Genomic DNA, 23,896 nt, shown 5'->3' with positions numbered 1-23,896 from the left:
CCTCAGAAGCCCAGATATCTTTGGGAGGGTGGTACACACCGGGAAGCCCTCGCATTGCACACCACTCTCACAGTGAAAGCCATCCAGCCCTCCTTAAGCCCAACCACTTCGGGGCTCTCTAGAGGTAAAGCCACAGCAATTGGGCAGCAGAAATCAGGCTTTTGCAAGCAGGCCAGGACACCAAGTCATAGTTCAGCCCAACCTCTGCTACGTGCCATTGCAGGCAAAGGGAGACAACGGAGGCAGGCATGCAGCCAGTTGCTCCTCATTCACGTGTCCTTGGGCCACCCTCTGGTAGAAAAGCCCTTTCCACTTCTGTAGAAATACAGCAAGGGTGGTGAATGCAGAAACCACAAGGGGCAAAATCAAAGCATGATGAGTACGACTGGGCAGAGTCATTCAGTAAGACTTCCAAGTTATGAAGCACTTGCATTTCTGGTGCTGAAACCTAAGTTCAAATTTCTTAATGTTAACATACCATAAACATGTGCTAAACAGGCAATTTCAACAGATTGTTCATCATTAATTCAGGAGATTACATTTCCTTTTCATAACTCCAAATAAGAAAAATTGTAAGGGCAGATGTTAACGTAGAAGCAAACAGGAGTAAATTAAATACGTGGGCTGTGCGTGGGGAGATGTTGAGCAATAAAAAACTTGAACAATCTTTTTATTAGTCTGCGAAGGAAAGCGTTCAAAGCTCCATCAGCTGAAGTACATAAAATGAAGTTTACATAAATATAAGGAACAACCTACGTTGGCAAGCGGATGAACGAGATCATCTAATTCACCGCCATCACAGAAAAACAGGCAAGAGGTAGTATACCTCACAATAGTGACATACCTTAAACCAGAAAGAATACTGGGTAGAACAAAACTGAGACCGTATGTTTGCTGAAACACCTTGGCACATCCAAATGCTCACATTTCCTGGCATCCCAAATTCATGCAATAAGAGCGAGCAACTATCTGAGCTCTGGAGAGCAGTGCCATCAAGACCACTTTTCATCTGTAGGAGGAGTGGCCAAGAGTGACCTCAGCTTGGCAGAATCGCTCTCCTGAAAGAGCGATCACAAAACAGTACCGTACAATTATATGGGGACCACTAGTATAGAATCTCCCTGAACTGCAAAATTGGCTTATTTTTCATACTACTGGAAAACAAACACAAAAATCCCCAAACAATACAACTGGTGAAGCCAAATGATCCATCCTACTCACTGCCACCTGCTTTGTCCTGAGCCTGCATTAAAGCTTTTCTCAAACATATGCTGTTGCCCATCCAGAACAATCCATTTAACACACCATCCATTCCTAACAAAATAACTATGTCCCTCAAATAATTCAAAACCACATGATGACTTAATAAAAACTACAAGATTTTCTACAAGACTGACCTCATTAAACTGGGACCTATCTACTAATTGGCATTGTACTGCACAATGATCACAGATATTTTTTCCTTAGCTTTTACAATTTCGCTAAAATGTGTTTTACCCTTTTACTCCTCCTTTTCCCAGTTTCTAATCACTGCCATTCTAAGAAACATCAGACTTTGTATTTAAGACAGATAATGATTTTTTAAAATAAGTTAAAATAATAATCATATTAATCTCAGCTCAGTATCTGGAACTAACTTTAAATGTGAGAAATCAGCCTATTGAAAGTGCAATAGCATTTGTTTTAAAGAAAGCAACTGCTCTTTTCTCTTGACAGACAGGGCTTCACATGAGAACCTGAGGATGCTCTTCAACTTTAATGGACCATTAAAAGAATCAAAGATTATCTTCCATAAAGCATCTGTTCAACAGTGAGAGAACTGCTCCTTTAAACATATATTCCAGAGCTGCCTGCAAATCTGGTAAACCCGATTACCCCCACCACCTTTTCTCCCTGAAATTGATTTGTAAATGCTATTAGGGAGTCGGGTTAGAGTTCCTAGCTGTATATCTAGATAGAGATCAAGCAAATAATACAACAACTGTTGAACTCAAGGCAATAAATCTATTCTATAATAGTACTGGAAAATTAAAAAAAAAAAAAAAGTCTTGGTTCAATAGGCTACATAGGGTACGTCCCCAGTACGTATCCCAGTACATACGTACGTACATACCCGCACACAGAGGGAGGCACAAGCAGCTATCTTTAATCCCTCATCCGATACTTTCCCAGTTCCTCCACAAACGTTAATTTACACAACAATCCTATGAGCCAGGTAACAATTAGCCTAGTTCTGAGAGAGACAGAAAATTGTCACTGGAATGTCATGAGATTTACGCAAAATCAGTGACAGAGCGGGGATTAGTGTTCAGACTTTAGTCCTGTGAAGTTTCTACGTTGTATCTGAAGAGTATTTCCACACAGCACTTCAGTGTGCCGTCCTGCAAGATTAGACAGTGCTTCATCCCTCACTCTGTTTGAAAATAAGAGGTTAAAATTGAAGAGATTATGAGCGCCTCGTTAAAAAGAGGTGATACAATGAATGCAGTGTATTATCAATATGTACACTATTTCACTCTTCTCATTCCTATGAACTACTATAACACAGTTTTATAACTACAGTGTACCGTACTATAATTTTTTACTCTCTTGTTCAATACAAGAGGACACAAAGTAAACTGATGTTTTACACCCTACACAGAAGATTAATACCTAGAGCAAAATACATTTGAGGTAATGGCTTAACCTTAATACACTAACGTTCGATAAACTGAGGAAACTTGGAAGAGTTTCGGGCATGGTTTATACTACAATACTTCCCCCTGTTACATCGTCACAGGGTGACTCAATAAAAAAGGAGCTATTATACAAACCAAAAAACAGTGTTTAAAGTTTAGTGCATCATCAACTGGAAAGTACACATGACAAATAACAAGATAAAATTCTTAGTCTGTAAATCACATCGTTTATGAACACAATCGATAGTCAGACCAGAACAGCAACCTGAGCCAATAATAGACTCAGCCTTGTAACTGCCCGCTGTAGAAAACAGACTGAATACCCTGTTGCGAGACTTTGTGGACCTTTATTCGCTTGCTTAGCCTTCACCGCGTCAGTGCCCTCTCTCATCCACAAAATTGTTTATAGGCTTGGAGACGCGACTAGATACTTCTCTCAATCTCCACCTGTAACTTCTGTGCTGGGGATCATGAGTTTTATTTTGACGTTCGATCTCGAGAACCAAACGGAAAACACGCTCTTTGACGCGACCATGAAAAAAAACTACCACGTTACTTTTGTTCCCTTTGGAAGGTTCATTACGGGAATATGGAAATGCCTGGCTTTCCATCCTCGTGGGTGCCGGGCTGAGCCCAGCGCCTGGCGAGTCCAGGCGCTCCTCCAGCTCCCAGCCCTCGAGGAAAAACTTGCTGACACTTGAGGAACTCCACGAACGGCCGGAGATGCGAGTCCCCGTAGAACACGGCCAGCTTCTCGGGCTCTATTAGTTTTATACAACTGATAAGACTGTACCGAGCCTGTCAACTACCTCCAGACCATTTTAATTACAGAACGTGTTTTGCTAAGGGTGCCACTTTTAAAACCCCGGTCTCCTCAACTGAAAAATAATTTCCTAATAACTAGGTTTTAATCGATAGCAAGCGAATAAACCCTAACACGACGTGTATTGAACTGATCCCGCCAGAGCGGCTAACCCGCACCGCCGGGCTGGCCGGTAGGCGCAGCCGCCCGCCCCCGCCGCCCGTTTCCCCCTCCCCCCCCGCCCGCACCTGCCCTCCCGCAGCCCCCGCCGGGCACGGCCGGTGCCGGGCATTCGCTCCGGGTGGAGCGGCCGCTCGGGACGTGTCGGCCGGGGCAGGGGCCGCTTCCCGCGGCGGCGGCTCCCCGGGCGCTGCCGGCCGCGATGCCGCCCGGCGGGGGCAGCTCCCCGGGCAGGCGCTCCCCGGCTGGGCTCGGCAGCGGCCGGGACGGGCGAGACGCGGCTCTACCCCCGGCGGAGGAGTGCGGGCTGCCCCGGCGCTGCTCCCCCGCCCGCCCCAGCCTGTGCTGAGCGAACTAAGGCTGCGGGTCGGGAGCCCCCCGCCAAGGAGCCGGGGCGGTGGGAGCGTTCCCCAGCCCGCGGGGAGTCCCGCCGCGGCCCCGTGCGGGCCGGGAAGGGGGGAGCCGGAGGAGGAGAAGGACGAAGCGGCCCGAGCAGCCCCCTCACCTTTTCTTCTCCTTGTCAGCTGTCATCGCGGCGGCTGCCGGCTCCTGCGCCGCCTCTCGGGCCGGGGCGGGCTCAGCACCTGCCCGCGGGGGCTCCGCGGGCGGCCGGGTGAAGGAGGGTCGGGGGTCCGGTTCGGCCGGGTCGCCCCCGAGGCGGGCGTACAGTCTCAGGACACTGCCGAGGATTGTACGGCCCGCCCGGGGGAGGCGGCGGCGGCTGCTGCGGGGCAGGAGCGGCGCGGCGGCGGCGGGCTGTGCGGCTCGCGCCGCCGGCAGAAAGTTCTCACTTTAAACCTTGGGCCGCCGCCGGCCGCGGGGGCAGGGCCGGCCCCTCCGCCCCGGACCCGGCCCGGCCCGGCCCCGCCGCCGCCACCGCCTCGCCCGCCAATGGGGGCTGGCGGGGCCGCCGCCGCCGCGCCCCGGCCTCCCCGCCCCCGGCACCGGCCCCGGCCCCGGCCTGCCCGGCGGCGCCGCGGGGGATCAGCGGGGCCGCCCCCTGCACACCGGCACCGCGCCGGGCGCAGCCTACCGCAGGCACCGGGACGCCCCGCCGCGCTTCTACCTTTTTTTTTTTTTTTTTTTTTTGAAGTTAACTTATTTTATTCCTTTCCCGCCTCCCGCCCCAAGGCATTTTTACTCCGGTATCTCTTATGGTACCGAGGGGCACCGCGGCACCTGCCCACCGAGGGGACGGGGGAAAGGTGGGGGGCCGGGGAGTGCTCGAGGCCCGGCGAGACCCCGGGGAGCGCCTGCGGCACCCGGCCCCACCTTCGTCCCTCGGAGCGCCCAACACAGCGGAGGTTTGCTTAAGAAACATAAATAATATTAAAAATTAAGAGCGGTAGCTTCGGGACGACGCACCGGAGGTAGCCCCCAGGTACGGGATGCCCCTGCCCCAAACTCCGCCGGTTTCAGTCCCAGTCACGCAGCGAGGGGAGGGCAGGCAGCGGCCGCCGGGGCTACAGGGATGTGCAAAGGAGCAGGGCGGGGGGAGGACGGACGGACGACACCGCGCTTCTGACTCCCTGCGGGGAATTCCTTCCTCCCCCCGGGTTTTCAACTTTATTTTCTATGTCACACTACGTATTTCTACTTATGCGTTCTTTTAAAACGCCTGGTTGTTGACACACAGCCAAGTATGGCACTTCTTCTCCCAGCCAAAGCCCATCTCATGCTAGCACCTGCTCTGGGGTGCTGCAGTTAAGGTCAATGTAAATAATAAAAAAAGAACCCTCGCTTTGATTTTTATTTATTTTACACCAAAGCAACTAGCCTTGCTACACAAGGGATTACAAGAATTTTTCTGAGAACGTCTTTCATCACATACTGTAGGTTTATCCTCATGTTTTCTAAGGCTTACCTTACATTTTCACATCTCAAACCCAAATGCACACCTTTGCATTAAACCGCATCAGGTTTCCCATACTTCTGGAAAATGGAAGTACTGCAGGCAAAAAAGAACCAAACTAGATTTTATTTCTTGGTTATTCAAATTTGAGCAATTTCCCTATGCCATTTCATAGGCTGGTTTGTGTACAATGGGTCAGAGTTTGTTGTTTGGGTTTTTTTTTTTTTCCTTTTATACAATATGAATGTTTAAATAAATGCATTTGGGTTTGAATTTGCATATTCTGCTCTCAAGTCTGAAAAGAGCTACACATGCTTACACAGCAACAGCCTAATTATGTGGTAACCGTCGGGGTTTTTTTTCTTGTTATACAAGAGAACCTAAACAAAAGAAACCCACAAATATTTAAAACCTAAGTAAACTTAGTCAAACAGAATTTGTGTATGCAGGACTAAATGTAACCTTCTGGGAATAAGAGAATGCAATAGGATCAAAGAGCCAAGTCACTCATTTCCTAGATTAAATAGACCTCTTCATCCCCCATTGATCTCTGCTGATGTCAATGCTCCTTGCTGTATCTTACAGCACTCCACTTGGATAAACAACTTGCCTCCAAAAATCAGACAAGAAAAGCATTCAAATCGACTAAATCTAAACCACTCATCAGTAGATTTCAAATATTTCAGGTCTAGCCCACTGGCCTAACTCTTGTTGGCTCTGCCTACACGGATATAGCATAGTTGATTAACAGTCTAAATCTCTCACTCTCTTGAGGAGCCAGGCCTGAAGGTGCTTTGACAACAGGATAATTCACATCTAAGCTCCACTCCAGAACCACCACCTGTCCTCCTCTGTGGAGACAGACTGGTGGGCTCCAAACCTGATCAACACCCAGCAAAACCAGAATCTCGCTGCTGCATCAGGAAGGTGAAGCGAGACCGAGTGATTCCTAGAGCTCCCTCGCAACTTCGTTCCTGAAGTTGTCCGTACTATTATTTCTGGCAGCTGAGCTCCCCATCTTGACCATGAGGAAAACAAATAGTCTGTCTTCTGGAGCTTACTTTAGTTGTTAATTTCCTCTCTTTCCCATGACTATTCAGGGAGGAAAAGATCAAATGTTTCTGTAATAGCGCTGTTCTACTTGACACAGTCTGCTACAGTAGGAGACCCCATGGCATCTACAGGGACACAGAAAGTTTTCTCCTTGCTGGAGAACAGTAGAGAGAATCATATAATTTCATTCTCAAATGCACCTCATTACTGCTTTGACCTCCTTTATGGTCAGTCAATATTTATTAACAGCAGTACCCACCCCAAGGTGGACTTTCTCTAATCTTAGACTACTCAGAAGCTTCAATAGGAGCCACACCATCAATACATTTACTCTACAAACGTCCACTATTTAATCTGCAGATGACAACTGCCAGGAAAGCCAAGAAAAACCTCAAACGGACAGTAAGCGCAGTTTGCCCTCAATTGCTATCACCAGTGCAAGGGCTCTTTTGTCTTTCCTATTCCCATATTACTCCTTACATTTTATCTTGCATTTGCTACATTTTACACTTAGCTCAGTAGGTGTAACTCAGAGAAAAGCTGGTGGAAGGGAAAAGGTACTCAGGAAACCTCATGGACTAACCTTAGCTGGGGTTACCTTCTGTTCCCCCTGTCCCTGCAAGGTTTCCAGCAGAATCAACATAGCAAATGGGGCTTCCTTACTTTTGGTGGTCAGGGAACATACACGCATTGCAACACCCACTCCATTCTGGAAATTATAGGAGATGACCCACATTGCACCTATGTGAGTTATTCTAGAGATGCTATGGGAACATAAAATTTTTGATTTCCTAAAAGCAATCTTCAGATGAGGTATTTGAAAAGAGTCATTAACATCTGCTGGGATAGCAGATGGGTTCTTGAAGGGTCCTTCAAGTCTACAGGGGACCAGTTTATGTTAACTGTGTTTGGACTAGGCTCTAAGGAAAAACAAACAGAAGACTTACAAAAATAAAATGGTGGTGCGTGAGCAATTTTCACAACCCACCCTCAAGTTCAAACTACACTAAGAAATTAGAAAGTCTGCTTAGGGTGGTGATCGGGCCCCTGGTGCTCAGCCCACCCTTCTGGGGTTCCCGGGCAGGAACACCCGCCACCCAAACAAGCAGCAGGCAAGCTCCTGATTACTGCCATTTATTCTGAAACACACCACTGATTTAGGACCAGTTATGCTACATTGTGCTTTCTCAGGGTATGCATATGTATGTAATCAACCATCCAAATCAGCGCTTGCACCAGTTTGAATGCGCATAGCTATCATGAGTGAAGTGAAAGCAGCTCTAGTACCCTGTTTTAGGTATGCATGCTGCTGGCGCCTATATTGACTGAACAGTATTGGTAAAACATACAGGAGTTCGATGCTGTTCGGCAATTAATACTTCAGAGTAGTCTGAAGAATATGGATACTCCAGCCCTTACAGCGGGGGCATTATTATTAAGATTTAAAGCAGCTATTAAAAACAGATTGTTGAGAGGATGAAATGCTTCAGATTCATTAATAATCCCTGTTTGGTTTCTTTCTTTTTCTGGCTCCTCAATACTGCAAGAAAGTGCGACAGCAAGAAGTTGATGCTTGTAATAACAAATAATGACATTATGGGAAAGGGAAGGGGAAAAAGGAGAGCCCTGTTATTGCAACACAGCTGATCCTTTGAAGGAAAGAGACAGGTTTCTTCACTTACTCATACCAGAATAAGTAAATCACAGCCACAGAAGGTTTATTACACATGATAGCAAATGAGACAGAAAAATAACAAACTTTGGGTTCATTTGTTAGCAGACAAAAAGTGATATTTATAAGCTAGATAAAACACACAAGCTCCACAGGAGAAAGCAGGGACTACTCAGATGGAGATGTAACAATGCCTGAACCGTGGTGAAAAAAAAAAAAAAAAAAAAAAAGTACTGTTCTTCGTGCAACTGATCACTTACACTCACTCCCACCTTCTTTCATAATTAGAGGTGTGCGCCTGTGTCTTAGTACAGCTGTGCCTTCTGCGAAATCACTAGCTGTGCCCGTTCTCTGCAGCGGCACCAATTGCTTGCCAGGGTAGGAAACAGGACCCCAGCTAGCACATCTGCGGGGGCTTTAGGACTCCTTTGCCTATTGCTTCATGCTGGAGAGAATTCTTATCCAAGAATATATATTAAGACATCTGTTCTTGCATAAGAGCAATATATATATTAAGAACAACTTAAACCAGAACTTCCTCCGTTTTCCTAGGCAGAAAACAACACACACTCTATAGGCAATACTGGACCAGCCAGTTTAAAATGTAATTTTGAGGGAATACATTAAGATGTCTTTGAGAGCTTCCAAATACTGAGCGCACACCTTCAAGCAAGAAGGCTCAGAGATAAACTCCAGTGTTTTGAGGTATTGACTACTTAGAGACACATTCCAGATGTTTCGGCCATCACACTCCCATGAAAAAAAGATGTGATGGCCAAAATGCTGGGAATGCACCTGTAAATATTAAAAGGCTTAAAATTACTCAGCTTATCTTTTAGCCTTTTTCAAAATGACATACTGAGGATGTCTTAGGCCTTTCCCAAGGAAAGGTGGTAAACCAAAGAAAGTCTAATTAACATAGCAATGTGTTGCAATAGAATCAGTTTAGAATGAAAACTGATGATGAATAAATACACAGGAACACTCCTGTCATGATACTAGGAACTATCATTTTGAAATTTTCAGAAAGCTCAACCATGAAACCAAGGAGAAAGCAGATGTAATCCAGCTTGTTAAGTGAAGAGGCTTTTGTTTTGGGTTTTTCCCTTGACCTTCAATAGCTTATTATTCAGAAATAGTATGTTTCACAGTTACTTTTTTTTTTTTTTATTGGCCTGTGGAGAGTAAAGGCTGGACACATATGCTAAGCAGGGCCCTGATTCATCATCTAGAATGCAAACAACTGCAGGGCAGCCACTCAGCAGCTTGAAAACTTAGGGCACATGTGAGACTCCAGCATATTTAAAAAAATGACTGAAGAGGACTGAGTTTAATCTAGGAATATAGTCTGTTACTGTGTGCTTTCTGGTATATAATGCAATAATAGTCCAATTTAATGAAAATGAAGTATGAAGCCGATATGGCCTTCACTTAATTTTTAGAAAACCTTTTGCAATGTTATTGGAAGATAGGCACCATACAGATATAATGTTAATTATTACCTCCTATTCTATTTTAACCTAATTACTTTAACTCTCTGTATTACCTGCACTAGACTGTCTGTCAGCGCTAGCATCAGGCAGAAGAGGTCTGCAGCCTCTTCCTGCTCCCTGACAGTAGCTCTGAGAAGGAAGCACGGACACAAGATCACCAGAGGCGTGTTTTACTCAAAGCCAGCAAAAACAACAGTAACAGTTAGGAGATGGGAAGGGAAACCATTCCTCTGGGTGGATTCTAAGAGCCAAATTTTGTAGCAATGTTTTTAATACTCATTATCTCCTGTCCCCAAGAAACCGTTATCATCACAGAGGAGGAAGAGGAGCAACATAAACATGAGCAAAAGCACCGTGTGCCAGATGAATGTCCAGAGAGATGGGAAGCTGTGATTGAAGATTTTTGCAATACTGAAGCTGATACCAGTGTCTAGTAGTTAACATTCAGTCACTCAACAAATATTTATTTAGAGACAGTGTAACATATCCACTGCAGAACTTTGAGTTTTAAAGAGACCCAAGAGATTTTTATTTTTTTTTATATATATATATATTATTTTAATGAACCTTAATACCAAAGGCAATGCAGCTCTTAACTCTTTTACTCTGGTGGTTACTCCTAGAGGGTTTGCATGGCACATGGGTGATGCTTAAGCCTATACTAACATTCTGTATAGCAGTGAATTCCCCTCTACCATAATCCCAATGAAAACTCAAGTTTAGAATGAAACTGAAGCAATGAGCTCTCTTTTAATCTCAGCACTAAATGCCGATTTAACCCTAATCCAAGCAAATAGATTTGGGCTTTGTTTTTATTCACCAAAGACTAATTTACTTTAATGAAGATCTTGAAAAGTGTTTGCTTTAAAACAGTCATTCTTAAATTACTGATGTTTAACAAAACTACTAAACCCTTTAACCCTGTGGACACTTGCCATCTAAAGAAGGTGAGAAGTTATTGCAAAACTGCAAAAAAATTCTAAATTCTTCAGGCGCTGCAACATTAATTGCCAAATCCCTGCCAAAAAAAAAAAAAAAAAAAAGGCTTTTCTGGGAACAGAAAACTGTCATAAAAAGATAAATTCCTTATCACTACATCCTTCAAAAGAATAACACAGTATTGCTGGAGCTCTCAGACTTCTAGATCTTTTTCTTTTGTCCTAAAGAAAGGCTAGTTTTTAGTGGGCGAGGTTCTTGGTAATTGAAATCCCAGCCCAAAGGTACTGCTGTACAGCTCCCAAATGTATCCTGGGTACTTTAAAGCCTTAACCGACCTGAGGCAGTCATAGATACTCAGAGTGGATAATCATAACTAAGTCTCCTGTAGCTCCCTCTAAGTCAATTGATGAAAACATAACTTCCATGGGAGGGTGACCTGGAGCAAGAGCCTAACCCAGGTCTCAGAGAGATCTGGGACAGCCTCCACCCACCTCACACACCCCCACTGCCCAGACAACCCAGTCCCTCACCATTTGCCTCCTCAACAGCTGCAACATCACAGCAACCTGACTATTTAAAGTGCTGGTAAAGTTCACCTTTTTCCCCCCTTCACCCTGAAACTTGTTCTATTTTGGGGAACCACTCCAAGATCCATTTGGCACTGAGCCTAACATTCATTTCTCAAGTAGATCTGCTCCTGGAAATATTTATAGGCTCTTAAGTAGAGATAACATGAGATATCAGTAACAGTAGAAGTGATTCACATACAGACAAGCAGTTGGATAGTCGTCCCCCTTTTTCCCCAAATCCATCTCTGTGCTTTGTGGTTTTTCTTCCACATCTATGTGCTGCACAGTTTGTGTGAGGGCACCTGTTATCAATAACAACCCTGGCCACATATACTAAGGGACATTTCTCTTCATTACACTGTAATATGTAATTTATAATAAATAAGTTTATAATTAATAGTAACATTTCATGGAGAAAGAAAAAAATAAGAGTAGCAGAAAACTGCAACTATTATATCCCAAGTCATTTATTTCTGTGGAGAAACAGATTTAATTTCATTGTAAGTTGCTGTAGTAAGGGAATGTTTTAACATTCTCCAAATCCTTAACCCTTGGCTTTCAGTAGTTATAAGAATTAAAACAAGAAGGACCATTACAGTTTGCTGCAATTAGCATTAATGGTGAACCCAAGACAATTTAATCTAGGAATGAGTTTGGTCACAACACATGCATTCAAATATGAGTTCATCGTCCCATTTTTGCATACTCAAAATTAATATTAAGCAGCAGCAACACTAACAAGGGTAGGTACTTGTATTTCCACAAAGCCAAAGCTGGGGACTACATAAATTGCCCTTACATAGTCACTGATTCCAAGCTACTCTTCGTTTACATTGCTACAGACAGCTACAGTCAGATTTCAAGTATCTGAAAATCCCATTCAGTAACATGGAATCTGAGACACTATAATACATGTTTCTTCTTCTTTCTTTACCAGTGACAAGGGAACTGGTCCAAAGATTCACACCGTCTTTCAAAAAAAGAAAAAAAAAATCTTTAACTTCAAAAAAAAATGCTAAAACCTCTGAACATCCATCCCCAGCAAGTTTTTTTTTAGCATTCTACATCTACCCTCTGCTTCAGAGCAGTTGCAACAAAAGTGTTTGCTCAAGCTATGGGAGTTGTTGACTTATTGATTTTTACATGATATGTTCTATAGACAAAGTAAGTGTAGCAGCCAAAGGAAAGAACAATGTTTAGAGCTGTTTTTCTCTTCAGAGAGGCTTCGGGAACGCAGCTAAAACCTCCAATTACATTTTTCAAATAGCGGAGCATGTTAGGCCAGTACAGCCCAAAATCTTGGCCAGCCTGACAGGCTCAGCAGGTTTTTCTCCCTGAATTGTGTCACCAAGCCCGAGAGACATAGCAGAGCCTCAGACATGCCTTGCATCAGAAGCGAGCAACGACTGACACATGAACACTGCGCTCAAGTTTTCAAAGATGCGGGTGGAAGTTTTGCTGCAAGAATCCTACAGAATATCCATGAATGCAAATTAGGGAACTGAAAACAGGACTGCCTGCCTCCTCCCAATTAACATTAAGACATCTACATCAGTCAGCTTGAGACATTTCCCACCATCAGCACCAGTTGTTTTCATTACGCTAAATGATCACTGGTGGGATTTTTGTAAGTCCCCAATGACACCAGTTTTCAATAAAACCAACAGGATTTTGAAATCACAGCATCCATTGTTATCACAACAATTCATCTCAAAACCAGCTTAGATACATAAAAGCTTTTCCTGAAACCTACACACTTCCAAACAGTGATTGCACAGAGCTTCATCTGGTTATCCAGATGTATGCTTTATTAAAAGTCTTTGGGGCTGTGTCACGTAACGCATCTGAGCCTCAGAAAAGCATTGGAAAATCTGCACATATTATATTGTCAGAAAAATAAAAGGATGTTCATAATTTCAATGTCCAAAAATACAAAAAAAAAAATTCAATGTCCAAAGGCAAGATAACAACTATGAATCAGCGTCCTGCTTAAATAAACCTTGATTTGTCCTGAACACAGTAAAGAACTTAAGTTTTTAAGTCCTTCATTGACTGGATACTCGTGATTTGGCTTAACACAGGGTGCTGGCGTATTTCCCTAGTTACAGGCACATAAATGACTTCAGCAGAGTTCTCCAACAATCTGAATTAACTCAGTGTTCACATTATTAACACAGCTTTTACTTTGTACCTAAATAATTTTGTTTATGTATTTTATTTAGTTTCCATTTCTCTCTTTATGTTCTGCAGTTTTGTCTACTAAAAGTGTTTCAGAAGAGAAGGTACTTTTTGATGGAAATAGTAATTTTTGCAGTCTGAGTCCACGCAACTTCAACAGAAGTTTATATTAAAATTAAAAGCTAGTTCACATTAACAACACTGAATATTTTTTTTAAAGTGATTTTTACCAGAAAACACCCAATATCCCTGCCACACAACCTGAAATAATGAAAATAGAAAGACAAGCCTGAACTTTCTATTCTGCAAGGCAACTTTCAGTTCTTTTCCAGTAAAACCTGGCAAACAAATGAGAGAATCAATCTCCTGAGAGATGAATAAGTAATTTATGTCAAAACTCCTGAATTTCTTCAATAAATAAGAGAGGCAGATTATGAAGCATTGAGATGAAAGTACTGAGGTTGGAAGTTGTGCTGCTCAGCTCCTGGCATGAAACACGTAGTATTACTGGCAAGTACCAGAATTAAAGCAGGACCAGCAAGCACTGAGCTCAGAGGTTAGCACGCGTTCTCCCCCGGCACTTATGCAGGATAACTCTAGCTGAGATTTTTTGGTCTATAAGCAACACGGATGGTTAGTTCCTATTAGCTTCAAACAGAAAGCGGGCTGTGAAATACCCCTTTCATGATACAGAAACTTCAGCCACAAAGAGGAAGATGATGGGGGAAAGGGGTGAGGGGAGGAAGAGAACCACCAAGTACTGTTCTGACCAACCAAACTATCCCATGCCTTGTAAATGAGTTTTTGTTTCTTTTTGTCTTGGAATTCATCTTTTTTACCCTATAAAAGCTGAGATAATTTTAATCTTCATACTTTAGAAAACATTCACAAAAGTATCCTTCAAAAGAGATAGTTCTCCCATTTTGGGGAATCTCTAACATGTCTCTTCTGGAGCAACAGAGAAGCAAGTGGGATTTTTAGTGGCTTGAGGTTGCACTCAAGCTGGAAGGAAGCAAAATACTCTTTAGACATCACCACAGGACTCACACCTTTCAGTGAAATGGAAAATCTCCCATGTATTTATCTGCCATTATACTAGGTTTGTGTGGCAAGGTTTTGGTACCGGGGGGCGGGGCTACCAAGGTGCCTTCTGTAAGAAGTTGCTAGAAGCTTCACCTATGTCAGAGCCAATGCCAGCTGGCTCCAAGATGGACCCACCATTGGCCAAGGCTGAGACCATCAGTGATGGTGGTAGCACCTCTAGGATAATATTTAAGAAGGGAACAACAGCAGCAAGGGGAGAGAAGTGAGAATATGTGAGCACAACAACTCTGCAGACACCAAGGTCAGTGAAGAAGGAGAGGGAGGAGGTGCTCCAGGTGCCAGAGCAGAGATTCCCCCACAGCCTGTCGTGAAGACCATAGTGAGGCAGGCAGTCCCCCTGCAGCCCACGGATGTTAATGGTAGAGCAGATGTCCACCTGCAACCCATGGAGGACCCCACACCAGAATAGGTGAATGCACCCGAAGGACGCTGTGGCCCTGTGGGAAGCCCACAGTGGAGCAGGTTTGCTGGCAGGACTTGTGACCCCATGGCAAGGCCTACACTGGAGCAGTCTGTTCCTGAAGGACTGCACCCCACAGAAGGGACCCATGCTGGAGCGGTTTGTGAATAACTGCAGCCTGTGGGAAGGACCCATGTTGGAGAAATTCATGGAAAACTGTCTCACATGGGAGGGACCCCACGCTGGAGCAAGGGAAGAGTGTGAGGAGTCCTCCCCCTAAGGAGGAAAGAGAAGCAGAAATAATGTGTGATGAACTGACCACAGCCCCCATATTCCCTGTCCCCCTGTGCTGCTTGGGGTGGGGGGAGGAGGTAGCAAAAGTCAGGATTAAAGTTAAGCCCAGGAAGAAGGGAGGAGTGGGGGGAAGATGTCTTTGAGCTTTGATTTTATTTCTAATTACCCTACTCTGATTTGATTGGTAATAAATTAAATAATATTTTCCCAAGTCAATTCTGTTTTGCCCATGACAGTAATTGCTGAGTGATCTCCCTGTCCTTATCTCAATCCACAAGCCTTTCATTATATTTTCTCTCTCTGGTCCAGTTGAGAGAACAGGAGAGGGGAATGACAGAATGACTTGGTGGGCAACTGGCATCCAGCCAAGGTCAACCCACTGCAACCATTTGACGCTATCCATGTCATTTCCTAACTAGTTTTTGTCTAGCAGGGGTCCGCTGATGAAATGCCAACTCCTTACTGTCTTCCTCACTCTCTCCCCTCCCTCCTTCCATCTTCTCCCACAGACCCACCTCAGACTCCCCCTTTGCAGTTCTCTCCCCATGTCACTGTTCATCCTTTTCTCAAACTGACAGTTCACTTTCACTCAAAAGACTCCATTTAAAAAGACTCATTAAATACAGTTGTCATAAATCCATAGATACAAGACAATAAAACAGCATATCACAGAGAAATTTTCTAGTATCTTTTAGATAATTCTTGGCAAGAATCTATCACAACTCTTGGTAAATGCTGTCATGTTTTATGCTCCCAGTTGAAAACCCACACTAAGCATGAAATGGCCTGCCTTGTACTACCTATAACGTATTATATATTTTTCAAAATCAATAAGTTTTTTCAGCTTCATTCCCCTTGTCCTGGGAGATACTCAGGATCTGCAGTCTAGTCAGCTCCCATCCTTCTGCTTGCCTCTTCAGGCAGGTTTTTTTCTCCCCGTGTCCCACTACACGCAGTTTTCTGCTCTTTTAGTTATTTCCAGATTGACCTCCTGCAATTCCTATATTGGACTAATGGGAAAGTGCCATAAAAGCATCTCCTGTGTAAAACACAGAGCAAGCATAGGTTCTGCTGATACTGCTTGAAATCCATCAGTTCATAAGTTAAAGGATCACATTAGCCTTCGGAGTTACAAACATAGTAGATACTGAGGTTCTGTAACATATTGAGCCATTAAACTGCTGTCAGAGTCAGGTTTGCACCTTGCAAACATAGCCTCCATTTTTCCTCAGGTTGGCAGTGTCCAGCTTACTCAGCATCTCCACCGCTTTCCTTCAGGTGCTGCGAGTCTCCATTGCCTTGTGCTTCCTCAGCCTTTGCACAGGCTGCAAGCATTTGCTTTTGTTTACTCCAGGGGTGTTTTTAAAAGTAACCAGAGTTGGGTGAAGAACTAAGCTTTTCCAAACCTTTCTAGAAACACTGTCCCTATTGCCACTACATTTTGAGACCTGGCAGTCACATAGTTTTAATACACTCAGTATCTGCCTCTAAACTGAATTGTTCTAGTTTCTAATTTAAACAGACTGTGACATCAATTGTAATGTTTTACAGGAAGCAAAACACAGTACTTAAACACTCCCGATTTCTGGAAGCAAGCCTTACAGAAAGATTTTCTTTAGTGGGGTGTATTTTACACTAGAGCACTGCTGTGTGGCTCTGAGTTAATCTGTTCATTCTTTACTAGGTTTCGCATTAATTGTTCCATTATCTTCCCTTGAATACGAGTAAAATTAATCTTTCTAAAAATGCTGCTACAATGCTAAGTTTTGAGTCAAATCTCCGTCTTTTCCACAGTTTCAAATAGCTATTTGGGGAAGAAATCAGTATCCCAGAGACCCATTCAGCCAGGTCTTTTAAAACTCTCAGATGCAAGTCATTTCAGGCTGTCAATATGCAAGTCAAGAAACTCCTATTTAGTATCCTCCTGTTATGACTGATACTGAAACACTTTTGATTTCATCCTGTGATTTCTATGTCACTGGACTGCTCTCAAATACAGTATACAAATATAAATGCTCAGCCTTTTAGCATCACTGCTTATTCTTCTGTTTTTACATTTAAATGAACTAATAGCATTTTCTTCATTCATATTTTTGAAATCCCTTTCAGCATAGGCTCTACCATTCACAGCTCTACCAATGGCCCTACCATTTTCATTTCCTTTTCTTGCAAGTTCTCTGTCATCAATAGCCTGATCTGCATCAGTCATTAGTTTTATCCACATGGGCAGCTTCCTTACTGCAGCTACCTGCAGGAGATTTTTGAACACCTAGCAACACTTGCTTAAAATGCTTGCTACTTGCTAGGATTAAGAAAAACATGAGCGATGACTTCAAATTATGAATCAGCCAACTGATCCCACGCCAAGGAGGCCGAAGTATTTAACACCGTCTTTGCATCAGCATTTGCCAAAAGCCGGCTGCGAGTAGGCTGCTGATACAGTGACACCAGTGACAGTGACTATGTATCCTGTAGAACAGAGTCAGAATTAGTAAGAGAATACTTAAAGACTCTCACCTTGTCATAGGATACTCAAAGATTGGGCTAAACTAAGCTCAGAACCTCAAATGGTTATTTTTTGAGATCTAACAGGGAACGGTTGCTGTACCAGAGAACTGGAAGAGGCAAACTTGGTGGCTACCTCTAAAAAGGGAGGGGCTGGGGTGGGAGAGGAGATGTCAAACAACATATAGGTTTCTAGACTGGACTTAAATCCCTAGAAAAATTATATGGTAAATAATTAATCTGCTGTAAAAGGAAACAAAGAGAGTAACAACAGTTACTTTGGATCTATCAACAACAAATCTTGCTCAACCAAATTAATTTTCATCTGGAACACAATTGCAGACCTTCCAGATATGAAGCAATGACTGTCATATCTCTCAAATTCATTAGTGCTGTCTGGCAAGCCACAGAACACATTGATGCATCCTTTCATTTTTAGCTATAATCCATGAGAGATACAGGAGTTTCCGGGTGTATGATGAGTGGTAGCATTAGAAAGAAAAGACAGTTTTGGTAAACCTGAGGAAGTGGGTAAAAAAGCGAATTCAGTAGGAAAAATGCAAGTTACTCGCATAGCTGACTGCACAGATACAGTGTGGAAAACAAGAGGGGAGGCAAAAATTCTGCAAGAAGTAGTTTGGAGGCTACAGGGTGGATCACAAAGTCAGCATAATTCAGCACTTCCTACTCCGTGACAGCACGATAATCCTTGTACTCAGATATCCATGTGTGAGCACAGCTCATAAGACACATGGAAAAGTTCTGCCACTCTGGCTCAGCATTCATACCTTTGCTGAAATGCAGTGCTCAGAAGTGGATAAAGCCAGAGGAAAACTAGGAGGGTCAACAAGAGTGGTCAGAGATCTTCGGCACAACTAGGAAAGAAATGCTGTCCAGTAACAAACTTTAAATAGAGAAGAGTTTCTGCAGAAAAAGAAGGTAACCATCTGGTAATCAATTGTGGCGAGGACAAAACTGAGGCTTAAACAACGCAGACTTTGATTTTAGTGAAAACTAACTTCACTAATAGGAAGGGCGAGCCACAACTGGACTTAGACTTAGATGAACACTTCTCAGAAAAGATGTACAAAGAGCTGATGAGGACAGACGTACAGCTGAAAGATTATCTCTTGAGGTTCCTCTGGTCCTTTTTTCCCCCCCTCACAGTCGGCATGAGAAGGCCCAGATTCAGCAGTCTGAAACTGGCAAAAAGCATGCAGGATACTGCTCACAAACTTGTGCAAATGGAATAGAGTTCAAATATAATCAATGCAACAAACTGTATTCCCCTCCCCCCCCCAGTTAATTTATGATGAAAGAGGAATTGCAGAGACAATATTTTTAAAGATCATCATCTCTTCCTTCCTCCCTGATGGTGGGTATCCATTTCTTGGGTTTGAAAATTTTTCATTTAGTATTTACAAATTATTATCCTGTTTCACAGCTTGCAACACGTAACTGTCATACACCAGTCTTCCATAGTAACTTGGCATTGTTTTGATTTTACTCTGTAGACCACATATCAGGTTTTCTAGACCCTTAAACACCAGTGATCTGAGATACACAGCAGACACAAGCTGGTACCACATCCCATTCCTTTTTTTGTAAAAGTGAGCAATACACATAAGTTCCAGTAAATCAATAGTAATTCTACAACAAAAAATGTTCATGCTGAAAAGAATGTGCTCAGTCACTGGAGGAGCAACAACATAAACAGCTGTGTGGCAAAAGGATTTGGGAAAAACATCTAAATAGTTTAGATATAAAGTCTTTTTGAAAATGTACAGTGACATGACATTCACATGCAGTAATAGAGATTGGTTTACGTGAGTTAGAAAGTCTCCATCTATGCCCCTACGAAGCCAAGAATATTAAAATGGCTTACTTTTATCATTAATCTATTACTGTTGATAAATCTTCTTAGATTCCATTTGGTAAAACAAGAAGTTATATGAAAATCTCAACTTTCATTAAAAAATGTTTCTAAACCTCACAGTTTCAGATGAAAACTTGGAAAGATGATACAAGCAAAATCTCAGGAATCAGAAGGTAAACAGCGGAGGGGAAGAAAAAAAAAAAAGCCCAAGCAGTAGCGGAAAAAAAAAATATAATCAAAACCAAGGAGAGTCCTAATACACTGCAATGCAATTGAATCAGTTACCACAGATCCAGACACACGCTTTTCCAATACAACTAGCAAAAACAGTCCACCTTGTTTTTTCTGAAAGTATATAAATATATATTGAAGGAAGCCTTTTTCCTTTAATACTATCCAAGCAGTGATGTACTGGGAGAATTTCTTGGGCTATACACGTATGGTATCTACAAATGACATAAATATTATTCAGTTTATTTTTACTATGTGAAAGGCACAATTGTAGGGAGATGGTTTGTTAAGACAACAGGTTTCTGAAGCACTCAACTGGTGCTGGAACAGCAGGAGAAGAGCTATACCCTTTCACACATTTCTAAGCATATTGAAACAGGTATTCAACAAGTTCTAGCTTCTGTTGAAGCGAGCTGCGTGGTCGAGGAGAGGCTGACGCATGGACAGGAGGATCTGTGGATCTGTCAGTGCTCTGCGTGACCACACCAAGTAATCTGGTTGTGTGTGTGTTGGAGAGGGCAAGCAGGCAAATTTCATAGAATGGTTTAGGTTGGAAGGGACCTTAAAGATCACCTAGTTCCAAACCCCCTGCCATGGGCAGGGACACCTCCCACTAGACCAGGTTGCTCAAAGCCCCAAATTTCAAAGTGACAGATAGACAGGCACACTCAAACTTTCTGAAGTAATTCAGTAACTCACAAGAAGGCCAGCAGAAGTGTATGGGCAAGACCTTCTGATTTTTCTTAGATGGTACAACATGGTAGATACAAAACGAAGAGTCGAAACCGCCCGGTTAGCTTTGTCAGGGCTGTCAGTCAGGTGCCTGCCTACTTCATTGCTTATTCTTCCTTAGAATGCAACAGTGAGAAACTCAGCCTCCTGCTGAGAGAAATATCAGCCTTTGGAACTTCACAACTGGTTTCAGAGTGCCTTTGCCACAAACCTCCTGATTATGAAGTTCTAGCTGTGACTAATCCCATTGCCAGCCACTGCAGCAGGTAGCAGCCAAGATGATACACATCTCTCTATATTACTATCATGTGCCACATTCTGGTTTCCAGTCAGGCTTTCTATAATTTTTTTTCTTTTAAATTCAATATATTTGGGGGCTTCATATTATTACTGTCCACGCAATATACGTTTCTATTCTCAAATACAGAAGATTTGAAATCCAGGAAGGAAAAAAATTCCATAACATTTTGCCGGAAGAACAGCATTCAATCTTTGATGTAAATAACTGCAGACCCAGACTCCACCTGGTCCTAGATGCAGACGGAGCAGAGCCAGCGGAGGGAGGAAGCTGCTACAGCTGGGCTGAGAGAGTCCAAGGGAAGAAAAGGCAGCAGTTGTGCTCCATTGAAATGCAGACTGCCTGCCAAGTTCCCCAACTGCACTGCATCAGGAAGTATTTTTTAATCAGTGCACAAAAAAAAAAAAAAGAGAAGGGGGAGGGAGTGAGGTTATTATAGAAACAGGGCGACTTCTCTATCTATTAATTGGCATTTTCCTAGAAGGACTGATTGTCTCTTAAGGTATTATTATTTTTCATGTTCTTTTGGTAGTAAGAAAAAATTCTAGGGAGGAGTTTAACACAGCTGTCTCACAGAAGGTTATCTGTTGTTTACAGTACATTTTGATACTGTCTTAAGCACTGAAACAGAAACAAACAGGCATCTAAGTACATGTAACCACAGTTTGCAGAAGTGATGAATTATTAACTATTTCCTGTCATCTTTTACATTATGTTAATTTGCTTTAACTTGTACATCTGTCACACACACCCTCCCATCCAAAATACAGGGGAAAAAAATATATTTAAACAGAGTTATTCAAGCTTACATGTTGTCAATATAGTTGACATTAAGCTAAAACAGGTCAAATCTTCAGAGAAATTGCACCAGTTACTCCACCTGAGGAACTGGCCCCCAGTCTATGCAACGTGTCTTACAGTCCTCACCTTCTAAATCAAGTTCTCTCCATTACCCTATCACTTTTTATTTTTTTAATCTTAATTTAGAAGTTAAAAAACCCAACCCAACAAAACCCAGGGAAAAAAAATAATTTAAATTCATACTCTATCACAATAATCCTCAGCTATTTTTACTTTTCTAATTTAGGATAATCTTCAAGCTTGTTTCCTTACACAATCACCCAGTTAACATGGGAACAATAAGGGATTGCAGGCTTTAACCACTTCTCAAATGAAAATAATAGGTCAGAAGATTCTTGTTGACCGCAGTAGAAATTACATCTAACCTAAGCACTACACTGCAGGAACACAAATTCCACAGGCAGGCAGCACTGCCAGTCTGTGTGCTCCATCACCAGATAAGCTTTTACACAAGATTTTTATTATCACCAGAAATTCTGACAGAGATCTGGATTAATTCTATTGTAATGTTTTATTCCTAACTTTAAATACTATAAATACATACACACCATCTAAAAGCAATGGCTTCCAATAGCAATACCGATTAAACTTTTGTGTATGAAGGCAGAAATTGAGTTAGGCATCCAGTGTATATGGTTATGGTATAAGAACACATTTTCTCATTTATTTATTTGCATAGGTCTCATTTGCCAGTTCCTGGCAGAGGAAGACTGAATGCATGCAGATACTCCGTTGCTGTAGATCAGGTAGCCTCCTTTAAAGTCAGCAACATCCTGATAAATTAATCAATTTACACTAGCTCAGGGTTTTCTGCCCTGGAAAAATTCCATATAAATACTTGTAGCTCAGTAAGACTGCAGTACAAATACGCATCCTCTTCCCCCAAACCCTTCTGACCTTATGCCATGTTCTTCACCTGTTTATAGTACTATGATCTGAAACCCAAGAAATCAATGGAAATCCCACAAGTATGCTCCAAACCAATCATTTTATTTTTGCCCTGTGTTTTATTTCAGGTTTCATGTGTTTTCATTAGACATACCAACCCTGGCTCACACACACACCAAAAATATACAATATACAATAGAATATACACACACACCCCAAAAAAAAAAAAAAAAAAAGCATGCCACAATGTGCCAGAGAGGTGTGTTGAACCAGAGAGGCTGCCTGCCACAGAAATCCTGATCTCTCTTCTCTCCAAAATGCAGAAGTCTAAATCATTGTTAGCACAGAGTTAGACAAAGATGCTTCATGCAGCGAAGTATCATGATTGGTAAGATGTAGAGTTTACTCCACGGCTGGGGGTATTTCAACTGAAAGCTGTGGAAAAGAGATGCTTAAAATTGAGTACTTTTCTGGATTGAGGCCTGTATATATGTACACATAGGAGTCCCTCAGCTGCTCACATCTTTGCATTTTGCATACCACATCTGTGCATGCAGATCCTTATAAACAGAGGCCTCTCCTTTGAGAAATATTTAAAGCCTTATTACTACCAATTGTCATTAACACTGACTAACTCCAAGAGCACCAAAAATATCAGAGTTCTCACAACTGCACTGATGCTGTAAAGTTTTGTTTGTCTGTTGGGTTTTTTTTTGTTGTTTTCAGTTTGTTTGTTTTGTTTTTAAATCATGTGAACACATGGCGAAGAACAAAAAGACTGCACTTTTCCAAAATTAGGAAGTGTGCACACATCCCCCAACAAAAATCCAGCTCCTGGTCTTCTGTGTCGTGAATCCTTTCTCCAGGGACAAACCAAGGTTCTGTTCACTTTATCCTCAGACCTCAACGCACCGACAAGATTACCAATGAAACTTTTAAAATAATCTTTAATACAACCATATTGGTCAAATGAATGTCCTTTAAGGGCACTTGCCCACAGCAAGACAAAAAACTCAAGAAATATTTTATGAATATTATATGTTAGCTAATGCATTTATGGCATTTAGTTATTCATCAACAGTTAGAGACACGGACTATCAGGCAGCAAAGCGAGAAGTCTGGTGTAAGCCTGTCAGCAGAATAAGTTCGATAGTTCTGATGTGGAACAACTGATATGCTTATGGCTAGATAAGAGTATATGGCTGCTGTTAATCATTTGCTGTACGCCACTACACAGAGTTATTTCTTTCACATAGGGGTCCCTCTAACCAGCAAGAAAAGAAGTCTCTTT

At 42.6% G+C, this 23,896-nt stretch overlaps 1 protein-coding gene across 4 annotated transcripts in view; it reads right to left on the bottom strand.

The window, feature by feature from the left end:
• Nucleotides 1-23,896, bottom strand: part of EPAS1 (endothelial PAS domain protein 1) — a 119,517-nt gene that overhangs the window by 76,410 nt on the left and 19,211 nt on the right. For 2 of the 4 annotated variants that reach the window (XM_074579641.1, XM_074579643.1), the window contains exon 1: nucleotides 4,166-4,537. The exons of the other annotated variants lie outside the window; for them this stretch is intronic. In XM_074579641.1, the coding sequence (XP_074435742.1) occupies nucleotides 4,166-4,191 (26 nt within the window). In that variant the 5' untranslated portion in view covers nucleotides 4,192-4,537. Of the gene's footprint in view, nucleotides 1-4,165; nucleotides 4,538-23,896 lie in introns of those variants that run through there. 4 annotated transcript variants of the gene reach the window in all.

The sequence above is a fragment of the Larus michahellis genome, chromosome 3, assembly GCF_964199755.1.
Source record: "Larus michahellis chromosome 3, bLarMic1.1, whole genome shotgun sequence".
Classification (NCBI taxonomy): domain Eukaryota; kingdom Metazoa; phylum Chordata; class Aves; order Charadriiformes; family Laridae; genus Larus; species Larus michahellis.
This window is presented reverse-complemented; position numbering and strand designations above follow the sequence as displayed.